Genomic DNA, 13,086 nt, shown 5'->3' with positions numbered 1-13,086 from the left:
CTTAATTTAATTTTTTTGGTACATTTATGTATGTTTACAACATTTAAAATCACGAAATTAATATAGGTTTTTTATGTTGTTTATTTCCCTAATTTATTTCGTGAAAAATCAAGGGGATCATGATACTTGAAAATTACCTTGATTATTTACATATATTTGATACCATTGTACCATGTCAGCTGAGGTAAATTTTTTTTGCCATACAGTGTATGAGAACTTTAGGTATAGTAACAATTTTTCGACGTTGTCAAATATGAAGGTTCTACCAAAAGTAAAATTTCCATATTTTTCACAAATACAAAACATTGTTTATTCTTATTGAATTATACATCATTGAAAAGCTTACACAGTTGTCGTCATTATTTAAACAGTCTCTATTTTTTTCGACATACTTTTGAAGACGGTGCTTCAGCTTTTGTATTCCAAGTCGAAGAAGTATCCGCCTAATTCATTGAGGAAGCTCTGCTCGGGCTTGACTTGGCACGAGCAGTGACTCTTCTATCTTTGAATTGCTTAACGTATCAAATCATATTCTCTGGGAACTTCTAGAAATGTTATCACTGGGCCTAGAAGAATCCAAAGTATCCAAATTGAATATAAATATACAGATAGTTCAATTCAGTTGGAAGTACATTAGTGTAAAAATTATTTTAATGATATTATTATGTCAATAGTATTATATAGTTATAGTACTTAGAGTAAAAATAATCATTCCCGTTAACAGTAGATCCCTCGATAGACAATTATTCGGCAATGGAAATGTAATCTCGGTTTAGAGGGAGAGAAAAAGAGAAAAACTCCAACTTTTATTATCCGATCAAATTGTTCACCTCTATACTTTTCACGAAATGAACCTATTTTCAAAGAAGCTCCAGAATATTTATCCAAAGAAAATCAATTTGAGTTAACCAAGTTTTGTTTTTATTGGTTTCTATTTTCTTGTTTGTTAGCTAGTATTTTTTTTATAATTTCATACCTACCTTTTATTATATTTAGCAAATATCTCAAAACTTGATAAATATAATCATTCCAAAGCTCATTTCCATTTTCACTCATTTGAAATACAAACAAAAATAAAGGCATGAATTAGCCATCGAAATGAAAATGAAAACCCGAATATCAATAAAATGCATCTTGTATTTTCTCAAGGAATGCCTTAAATAATAGCACTAGTCGTTCAGTTCCGTAGGAATGGTTCACCCTTAGAATCTTGAATGGAAAATGTCACACAATTGTAATAGGTTTTCTATTGTTATTCCAATTTATATTCTTTGCTAAGCATAAGACCTGTCGTCCAAACATATAGAGGTAAATAGAACTTGCTTTCATTAATATGCTGGTATTGTATTGACTTTCCTTGGATTGTATAATAGTAATAAATCTATTCTACGAAGATGATTTACCATTGGTCACTAGTTTTGAATTCATAAAGATAACTTCAAATTTTTGCGAAATAAATTTCATAAATTCCTTTCTATTTTGCTGGTTCTGCTTTAAAAAGTTTCTGTCGTTAAACATATTGTTCTGCAAATTTTGAAAATTTTATGAATTTCTCCGTAATGTTGGATAGAACTTCTAAAACAAATTATATAACTGTCAGAAAAAATTATGATTAAAATTTTTTGCGCTCTCTCTCTCTCTCTCTCTCTCTATATATATATATATATATATATATATATATATATATATATATATATATATATGGGAATGATTCTCTTCCACTCTTTTCTATATTTTGCTTTCGTTTCCAGTCCTGAACTCATTTATTCTTAGGTCTTCCATCACCTCTGCATACCATCTTTTCCTTGGTTTTGCTTTTTTTTGTTCCTCCTTCTATGTCTATCCTTTTTCTTGTTGCTCTAAGATTCTCTGGCATTCTCTGTATGTGACCCAACTGCTCTATTCTTTTAGATCTTATTATTTTGCTTAGTTCTGCTTCTCTAAATAGATTGCTTATTTCATTATTTGCTCTTATCGGCCATGATTCGCCCTACTTTTTACCTCCTAGTATCCTTTTAATTATTTTTCTCTTCTCTTTCTCTGCTTTATTAAGAATACACGTTTCGCCTCCGCACCTCAATATTGGTCTTATTATTGTTTTGTATAACTATAGCCTCGCTTCTCTGGAGATTTTTTTGAAACTTATCGCATTTAGCACTGCCAACTATTACTTTCCTCCATCATCTTCGCTTCCAGATTTCCTCCTTCGTCACCGTCGTTTTTTGATAATCACCCCAAGATATACGTAATTTTGAACTTGCTCCAAAACTTATCTGTTTGAAAACTTGTTCTTAACGCTATCACACTGCGCAAAAAGCCATCAGCCGGCTATCCAATCGAACCTTAAACTTTTATCAGTGATATTTAGCTTTTGTTGATTTCAATGTATATATATATATTACTCAATAACCTATGATTAATTTTACTTGTAACATGGTAAAAAATTTTGCACTTTACACTTTAACAGTTAGTAATAACAGCCTTGTTGATTTAAATTGTTCGTAATTTTCCGGAAAATAAAGTTACGGAGCAGCATTCAACACCACTTCTCTTAGATAACTGGACCGTACTAACAGTGAAAGAAAGGTAACCAACATAAATAAAATATCACACGTGTAAAATAGGCTTATTTTCCTTTGTGAATGGTTAGATACGGTCCATCTACCCTTCTAGCTATTGACACAATATTTGTAAGATTAATATGCTATTTTTCATTAACTCATAAAAAAACTTCAAAGAACCATTTTTAAAAGCATTGAACGCCTATCAAAATCACTCCGTTCCCATTCTCTACCTCTCTTATATGATATTAATGACGAGAGCTACAAATATTTATGTGACATTTCCCTCATGTAAATAAAATAGAACTGTCTTTTCGGCTACTTATATTATTCACTAGAAAGAAGATATTGAATTTGATATATTGACATATTTGAATAATCTTCTAGATGAACTATTGGGGAATCATTATCAACAAACAGAATTATTTAAAAAAAAACAATGTTACTAAAAAAGCACTATAAATTGCCTTCACATTTCTTATGTTAATAACAAATAGGTATGTATTAAGAATTTTACAGCAGTGGTATTCATCTATATTATCTACATTTCCTTTACCTCGGTATTCAAGAACCCAAGAACGACCTCCTGATTATTGAGCTGCTCGGACTGTGCTTTGAACAGTATATAGCAATTCACTACTTTACCCTAATGCGATAGTACAAGTTAAATTGCAGTGCACTGGGAAGATTTTTATCAGAATTTGTAACCTATAGAATAATATTTTGGAATATAATTACTAATGATTTGATAAATATCTTCTATCTCTGTAAACTCCAAAACATCGAGATAATAGCCAAGGAAATTTTTAATCGGACAGCCAAATATTAAAAAGTAATAAGAGTATTAGTCATTGCCTCTTTTAAAATGGATTTCACATTGTAGTTGGTATGGTGAAATTATATCCTCATGAAATATATACTTCTGTTATACTTTATTAAGTAAAAATAAATATGATCAATATACTCCTTACCAATAATCATTAGTAATCACTTGGAAGAAAATCAATATAGAAAATGATGATAATGACAAAATTTTCTTCATAAGAATATAATACCAAAGACAAATAATATATGAGACACTTAACGATGTAGTATTGATGTGATTGTTATGGTGATTAACCAAATTAAACTCGAGAATTCGATAAAATATATTAACAGAAAATATTCAGTATCTGTAACCTGTGCAAATCATAAACTATGGAATATTTATATCATTTCACTATGTTTCTTTCCACATATAAATGCACGTGACAAAATGTGTTTGGATTATTCCAGCTTAATTAATTTACAGTTATTTTTTTCATCTTCACTGAATAGCATAGTTGTTAAGTGTTAAGTAAATTTCTAAATACTAAACATACTGTTTACTGTTATACCATTACCCACAATTACATTTTTTTACAGGCATTTCGATAACCAAGTTATCATCTTAAGAGACCGAAGGTAAACAGGTTGCATTCGGTCTTTGAAGACACTAAACTTGTATTATCAAAGGTTCCAGAAATTCCAACTTAGTTTTTCAATATTCTATAGTGACCATGTATTTGTGGTGTTTGGTTAATTAGTCTTGAGGTAAGGTAAGTTGGAATTTCTTGAACCGTTGGCTATATTCATACTGAATACACTGTTTACACCACAACTACACCAACACTCACAATTACAATGTTATCGTCTTCAGAAACTGAAGGTAAACTGTAAAGAGTGTACAATAACTTGGTTATCGAAAAGCGCGTCATACAATGTAAGTGTGTAATAATTATTATCAAGTTATGTAGAGCTAGATTTGGCTCTTATAACACTAAATGTAAATTCAAATTTTCACAAATATTCACCTTGTTATTACTATTCTTAGTTCTTTTTATAGGTAGTAGGTGTTTTCTTGCAAAATGTCAACTTTCACTATCTCGAGGCAGTGAAAGTATACTTTTCAGTAAGAATCGACTTTACCTTGGCCGACTCTCACTGAAGAATCTGATTTTTCTGCAACCGATTATTATAGATAATCTTTATTTTTTTGATAATTTTCAGGAATAAATCCATGTATGAGTGTTCGCTGTAATCAGGGCGAGGAGTGCATTATCAACAAATTTGGAATAGCGCACTGTGAATGTCCCGACAGGTGCAAGCCAATTATGAGGCCTGTCTGCTCCAAAGATGGAAGGACCTACACTTCGGAATGCGAACTGAGAAAAGCGGCTTGCGTTACTCAAACAAATATTGAGATAGCTTATACAGGTTTGTTTATTGATAATTCCCACCAAAAGTAACGGTGATGCTTGCTGGAAATGTTTTATTGGTAATTGTTAAGGAAAATGGCAAAACCAAAAAAAGTTTATTCTAAAGACAAAAGATTTGCGCGAGTTTTAGAAAATTGTTATTATATAAAATGAGCAAATATAAAAATATGTCAAAAAAGAATGTGAAATGCAACATACGACTACTATACAATGTGCTTCTGCAGATAATATTGATCAAGTTGCCGATTTAAAAGGATGGAATTTGAACAAACTAAAGTGTTATTAGTAGTAAAGATGATAAATATGAGAAACAATTGGAAAACTATGATATGGCATTACTGATGTAAATTAAGAGAAAAATACAAAATAACTAATACAAGCAAAGAAACCTCAAACAAATTATTAAAAAAAGTACTGGAAAAGTAAAACATGGACAGAAAAAAACGTGCTCCAGATACTGTTTTACGCCGGTTGGCTCGTCCTTTTTGTGAAATGTTACTCCATATCTTTCGAAATCTCTATCATTAGATGATAGCTAAGCATATTGAATCCCAGTGATAACTCAATGACTTTTCCAGTAAACTTTTCAGATGGGAATAGCTAAATTTTGTATGAATTTCCAAAGTCAATTCAAGCACATTTTTTTGAATATGTTAATAAGCGTTAGTCAATCATCAAATTATCAGTTGTATATTCAAATATTAGAAAGGCAAACATCACCTTATTTCCTAGAATCATTATACAGGGTGATTCATTAAGAATGTCCAATCACTGAACTGTAGATTCTAGACCTCAAAATATGATGATTCTGCTCACATGTCTTATGCAAATATTGCTAGTTTCCGAGATACGGGGTGTTCAAAGTTTAAATTTAAATTTTGATTTTCGCAATAATTTTTTATGTTATCAAAATTTCTCTTTGAAAATTGGCAATTTTACGTTTTTTGGCATGGGGAATCATAATTTGTACTCTAATTTAACATTGCTAATAGAGGGCGCTAGTTACACTTGTTTGTGTTAATTAAATTAAAGTAAACTTTTTTTGGGCTAAACTTACAACTAAAATAATAAAAAAATGTTAAAAAGCGAAAAATTCTACAAAAAAAGTTACTCTTCTTTGATTCCTGTAACTCAATCGGTTATCGAGTTATTTGGTTCTAAAAAGTTCAAATTTTATCATTCCTTTAATATGTAACAATAACAAATTTGTAAACAAAAATAAAAACATTCAAAGCAAATGCTCAAAATGCCCACCATTTACTTCAAAACACTTTATGATCCGCTTTCGTAAAGATCTCTTAATATCAAAAAATCCTTGTCTATTATTTTTAATTACATCCGCGTTTTCTTCTATCTTCCGTCGCAGTTGTGGAAGAAAAGTATTTTTTATTTTGTTAACTAATGCCTTCATTTGCGACCAAATTGAAAAATCCAAAGGATTTAAATCGGGGCCTCTTGGTGGCCAAGCAAACTCACTTCCACGACCAATCCATCGATGCGGAAACTGTTCGTTCAAGTATTGACGAACTTGTAAAGACTAATGTGGTGGTGCTCCGTCGTGCAAAAAACACATATTTTGTCTTAAAGCGAGAGGTATATCTTCTAGTAATTCGTGTAAATGTTCTTGAAGAAAATCTAAATAAAGAGGTCCATTTAAATTGGTTGGCTGTTCAAAAGGACCTATTAAATTCCCACATATTACACCACACCAAATATTAACTTTAAACTCGTTCTGAATATTCCTCGTCTGGTAAATGAGATCTCATCAGTAAAAAGAATTGTATCCAGAAAATCTGGGTTAACATTTTGTTTATCTTGCAAAAAATGGGCAAATTGTAGACGCTTAGGTAAATCTTGAGGTAATAAATTCTGAACAGGAGTGTAATGATATGGATGCAATTTTTCTCCAAAACTGTCTAAAAGTGACACAAGCCTACTTAAACAAAACGAAAAATTAAACTCTACACAACTGTCTAATAACGACACAAGCCTACTTGAAAAGAAAACGAAAAATTAAACCACGGCTTAATTCAGGATTGTGATTTTGATATTATGAGATCTTTACGAAAGCGGATCATAAAGTGTATTGAAGTAAATGGTGGGCATTTTGAGCATTTGCTTTGAAGTTTTTCATTTTTGTTTACAAATTTATTATTGTTACATATTTAAGGAATAATAAAATTTTTTTACCAAAAAATTGAAAAATATTGAACTTTTTAGAAGCAAATAACTCGATAACCGATTGAGTTACACGAATCAAAGAAGAGTAACTTTTTTTTGTAGAATTTAACGCTTTTTATTATTTTTTAATTATTTTAGTTGTAAGTTTAGCCCAAAAAAAGTTTACTTTGATTTAATTAACACAAACAAGTGTAACTAGCGCCCCCTATTAGCAATGTTGAATTAGAGTGCAAATTATGAAGTGCCAAAAAACGTAAAATTGCCAATTTTCAAAGAGAAATTGTGAAAACATAAAAAATTATTGCGAAATTCAAAATTTAAATTTTGAACACCTCGTATCTCGGAAACTAGCAATATTTTCATAGGGCATGTTGAGCAGAATCATCATATTTTGAGGTCCAGAATCTACAGTTCAGAGATTGGACATTCTTAATGAATCACCCTGTATACGTAAGGAGTAATCATAACTCACTAAATTTCATTGGAATATATTGTGCATTCATCCCTAGGAATATGCGGTAAAAATGGTCCTTGTAGTGAACATGAATGTCAATTTGGAGGTACTTGTGTGGAAAGGGCCGGAACAGCACACTGTGAATGTCCAGGTTGTCCCGCAGAATTCGAACCAATTTGCGGTTCTGACGGAATTTCCTATAGCAATGAATGCAAGCTTAGATTGGAGGCTTGTAAGCACAGGAGGAATATCAGTGTCCTTTATAAAGGTCCTTGCAGTGAGTTTACAATTTAGTTTTGATAAACGTTTCATATATATCGGAAAAAATATCATTTATATGATTATTTCGATATAAAACTGTTTAATTAAAAATGTATTTTTTGTTAATATTATAATATCAGGCATGCTTGTTTCAGATATGCCTAATATATTTATTATCGATAACATTGTAGGAAGTACTACTTTTTATAAAATTTGATTCTTTGATATACACCTAAGTGGGTGAAAACATCACTTTTTACCTATTTATTAAAATCTTTTATCAAAATAAACATGAAATCAAGACTTATAGTTGCGTCACACAGCAAACGTTTCATTAAATTTTGATTGATTCTATTTAACAATATTGTCTACGTTCTCATTTAATTCTAACAGGAATCATCAACGTACACCTGTATACAGGGTGATCTGAAAAGTAAACCTTTGATTTTCTACATTGATTCGTCTAAATTTTTGAATTGGATGTTTTATTTTCAGTAAACAAATTCATTATTTCCCGAAATATTTTTAGGTCTCTTCTGCTACAAAATCAGTTTTTTTAAATAATTTTTAAAAGGTAGATAAAATTGACGTTTATCATAGACATGACAATATTTAACTAAATTAATTCTAACTAAATATTCGAAGTGTCCGCTTACAACCTCTATTCTATGTTCGAATGAATTTGACACATTTTATACCACAATACATTAGAAGCTTCTCTTATTATATCTCTCATTTCATGTACCATTGGTGTAAGTTTTCAATACGTACGGTTTTTATGTGGCTCCACATTAAAAAATTGAGTTTTGATAATCTAGGTTATGGAGCTTGCCAAGCATTTCGTCCTCCTCTGCCTATCCAACTTACAGGGCAATTATTATTTAAGTGGTTGTAAATAACAGTCATGATCTATCGTCTGGAAAATACATTCTCTGTCGAATAAATTGCAATTATTCATAAAATTTCAATAAAATTGGAAATATTTCGGATAATAATGAAACTGGTACAACACAATTTTTTCAAAATATCAAATGTAGGCAGAACTATCTAAAAGAAATTAATAAAAGTTTTTTTAATCTGTATATTGATGTATGAATGTATACACTGTATCTTACTTACGTTATTTATTTACACACAGAACTATTCACTAATACTTAACATTCAATATATTCAAATACATTGTTTTTTGACTTCACTTTCCTGATGTATTCATGTATTATTTACTAACTACTACGGCTGCTAGAGCCTCGTTCTATATAAGATCACCCTATCCATGCCTATAGCCACTACAATAAGTTCTCACGCATCCATCTAACTTCAGCTTCAATTGACACATTAGAACAGTAATGGCTTTACGGTCTAAATACGACGATTGAAAATATTGGCAATATTAATTAACTTACTACATGGAATAAATAAGAGTGGTTTTGCTTCTTATTCATGCAGAGTGTTTTTTTCTTGATATTTCGATTTTAACAAAAAAAGTAAGACATACCTAAATTTTTTTTAATTCATAATAAAGTTTTACGGAGATCAGATTCCGTGTACATATTTTTTGAAACTAAAACCAAGAAATTGTGTAGGTATACAGTGTGAAAAATAAGCTTTCTGGAAACATCAATATCGTAAAAAAACAACTGTAAACTCTAAACCTTTGTAAATCTTAACAACTAGAAACAATTGCGTTCAATTTTAGAATTGTTTTCATTGTGCCATGGAAAATGGAAAAAACAATTATCGATTTATGTAAAAAGACACAATATATATCAATGGAAAATCCATAACTATCAATATTATGTTCGATTCGTTCTTATAAATACATAATTTCTTTTATAATTGGTTTTAGTCATCTTAAAATTTTGTGATTTCAGTTCTCTCAAACTATTGTTTCATTTCTCCATCAGTGATCGCATTCGATTTTATAAACAATAGAAAAATTATTCTTTCGGTTGTCGAATATGTGGTTAATTCCATTGAATGGAATTTTTCCTCTACTATTAATAATGTAATATAAAGAAAATTTTTTAAAAACCACACTTTATAAAGGTTTACAAGTACACTAATAAGTAAAAAATACGGACAGGGCAGGGGTTGTGGCGCACAAGGTTGGTACGTATGACATCAAAATAATAGGTAATAATATAGTTGAAAAATTCTAAATTGATTATAACAATACCAAAAGTGTGGGCGCTTTTTAAGAGGATATAACATACATGTACTATTCTTGAAAGAGATAAAATTTAAACTTCCAAAGCTTTGATATTTTTATACCAACCTTGTCCGTCACGACCCCTATTCTGTCCTTATTTTCTCAGTGCACTATTGAACGTTTATAAAGTGTGGTCTTTGTTTTCTCTAACTGAAGTTTGAGAAACCTTTCTATACGAATCTTATTTTTCTTTCAGACGGTTGTGAGAGTGAAAAATGTGATTTCTACTCAGAATGTGAAAGTGATGGAACAGCCGAAGGACGTTGCGTGTGTCCAAAAACATGTTCTGACCCTAAGGTGAGTAGAGTTTCACATTTTTTTGAAAAATTACCTCTTTTATATACAACAAACATATCACTAATCAACTAATCATGTATAGTATCTTAGTTGTGAAATAATGTGATGTAAGTATCGTTATTGGGTCTCGTTAATTTAATTTCAAACAGGTTTTTGGACTTGAATGATATATCTAGTTTATTTCATCTGGTCTTGCTAACACCAAGAATACAAATATATAATACACTGGGAATAAACTGAACATTTGGGACAATACATAATAATTTTATTAATAGTCAGAGGTATATAAAATTCGTTAATTCTGTACCACTGAATAAATTTCCAGAACAAACATGTTTTGAGTTTGAAGATGTTCAGAATGATGTGTCATTATTAATATTTCAGTTTTATATAAAATATTTTGATAAAGACTTTAAATTAGTCGAAACGTCAATTTTTATCTATCCTCTAAAAATTATTGAAAAAAATTAAAATTTTTAAACAAAAGAAACCTAAAATCAAGATATCAAGAATATTTAGAAACATAAACATATCAAAAGGTCTAAGAAATAAGAAATTAAAGGAATTTATGCTTCTAAATGTTTTTGATTTTAGGTCTCTTCTGTTTCAAAATTATTCAATAATAATAATAACAATAATATCAAAATGAGAATAAAATCAAACTGGAACTTTGTTCTAATAAGAAAAATTAATTGTTCCTTGATCCATACATCTCAAATATATAGCAGTTATCAATTAAATTATTTCTAGTTTCATTAGATTTTACAAAATAGACCTATAAATTATACTTAGATTATTTAGGTCTTTTTTATCATTTATAGCTTTTTCGTTCTTATGAATCTGAATCATTTCTAAAAATTCTCTTTTTCGTGTATAAGATTCCGTTCCAAGAATTTTCGAATCTTTATAATTGAATTTATGTTTTTTTGATATTTCATTGTTCGTTAATGCAGCTCTATTTTTTTAATCGTATTGATGACCTTTTAGTCTATTTTCTAAATACTGAGATGTTTGCCCTATGTTAACAGCGTCACAATTAGTACAAGGCACTTGATATATAATATTACTTCTTTTGTTTTTTTGGTGTTTTAGATTTTAATTTAGTGAAATATTTGGATAATGTATTATGTCCTTTATAACTTATACTAATATAATATTTATTGAAATAGTTCGATAATTGTTGGGAAAGTCCTTGTACATATAGTGAGGAGAAATGTCTTAGGTTTTAATGTTTCGTTTCTATTTTGTTTTTAAATTGATTGTAGTATATGTTTATCCTTTTCTTGAATATGTCATTCATAATTTTTTCCCGATAATTATTTTCTTTAAATGCAGTTTTTGCTTTTTGAATAGCTAAGCATCTAAATTCAGGATCTAATAGTTGGATAGATCTATCAGCCAAACTTATTTTACCGTTTTTTTTTGTGACGTTAATAGAAATATATCTATCAACGTCAATTTGAATATTTTCGTTATGAATGGAGCTGAATATGTTTTGGTTAGGATATAAATGACAATAAATTTTATAGGTTGGGTCGTTATAAGTGAAGTTGAAATTTATAGGTTAGGTGAGGTTAGTTGGTTGTCAATGGCATTGAATTTTTATAGAATCTGTTTTTTCAAATTCTAAAAGATATGCATAAATTACACCAAGGTTATTTAAATCAGTTTTCTTATTAATGCATTGATCATTTTGGGCAATATATGTTTTTTTTAAATAGACGTTTTTTGTAGTTTTTTAAGTTGTCAAAACTTCGGTACATTCATAATTCATAATTGTGTCCTTCATGAAAAATGAGTCGCTAATGAACATCTGTCAGGATATAATTTGCTATCACTCGTGTGGCAAGATGTCCGACTGATCAGTGACCTTCTCGACTGAATGTACTTTTTGTCACAATTGAAACAAGGTATTTCATATATGTACTATGTTAAGCAATTTATTGATTGGTGTTTTATCTCTTACTCGTACTTTAGTAAAAATAAATTGAATATTAAGGGCTTGATAGCTCTATTGTGTAAATTCTAGTAAAACTACAAATAATTTGATTGATTAAGTACTGCAACATATTTAAGATATAAGGAATAAAGATAAATTGATTTTTTCATATTAGGACATCTTCTATTTTGATTTTATTCTTATTTTGATGTTCATAATGTAGGAGATCTATTGATTGATATAAATATGTAAATTGTCAGTGTCAATATAATATTGTGATAAAGACTTAAAGAAAAGTCATGTCAAATTTTATCTTGCAAAAATTTTTAAAAAAACTATGTTTAAAACATAAGAGACTTAAAACCAAGAACACTTAGATGCTTTATATATATATATATATATATATATATATATATATATATATATATATATATATATATATATATATATTAGGGTGACCCTTATTTTTGAAAGTCGGAAATGTTGACATGCTGCCCCCTAAAATGGTTCTCCACTACGAAAAAATAATTCCTGAAAAATTTCATCCAAATTCATAAAGTTTAACACGTGCCGAAAATGCTTGAAATGTTATTGTTCCGAGTACTCGGTCGCGTACCTATCAGTCACCGCGCGCTGCGCGGCACTATGTCGCGTTACGTGCCTTATATTTCAAAATCGGAGTAAATACGTACCACCTAAGATACGTAACTAATTAGCTGTCGTCTGTTCATGGTAAGAATATCGACGAGGTCCTTTCTTAATGTGAACAGGAACAGACTATACGAGTGATGCGAACGTGTGCGTTCTATACAGTAAAATATTAATGAACAGCGGGCGTTCTCGTTCAGTTCTTCTTCGTTCGTCGCTATGGCCACGTCGTCCAGTAAAAAAACTCGCGTAAAGATTCGGAAGTATTTTTAGTCGGTAATTATTCACCCCTGATGGTT

The 13,086-nt window shown here is 29.8% G+C and overlaps 1 protein-coding gene across 1 annotated transcript in view; it reads left to right on the top strand.

Moving 5' to 3' along the window:
• Positions 1 to 13,086, top strand: part of LOC130451328 (agrin-like) — a 212,769-nt gene that overhangs the window by 126,721 nt on the left and 72,962 nt on the right. The window contains exons 5-7 of the mRNA XM_056790280.1: positions 4,590 to 4,796; positions 7,489 to 7,710; positions 10,100 to 10,200. Of these exons, the coding sequence (XP_056646258.1) occupies positions 4,590 to 4,796; positions 7,489 to 7,710; positions 10,100 to 10,200 (530 nt within the window). The remainder of the gene's footprint in view (positions 1 to 4,589; positions 4,797 to 7,488; positions 7,711 to 10,099; positions 10,201 to 13,086) is intronic.

This window comes from Diorhabda sublineata, chromosome X (assembly GCF_026230105.1).
Source record: "Diorhabda sublineata isolate icDioSubl1.1 chromosome X, icDioSubl1.1, whole genome shotgun sequence".
NCBI lineage: Eukaryota > Metazoa > Arthropoda > Insecta > Coleoptera > Chrysomelidae > Diorhabda > Diorhabda sublineata.
Note: the sequence above shows the minus strand (reverse complement) of the source record. Positions and strands in the feature narration are given on the sequence as shown.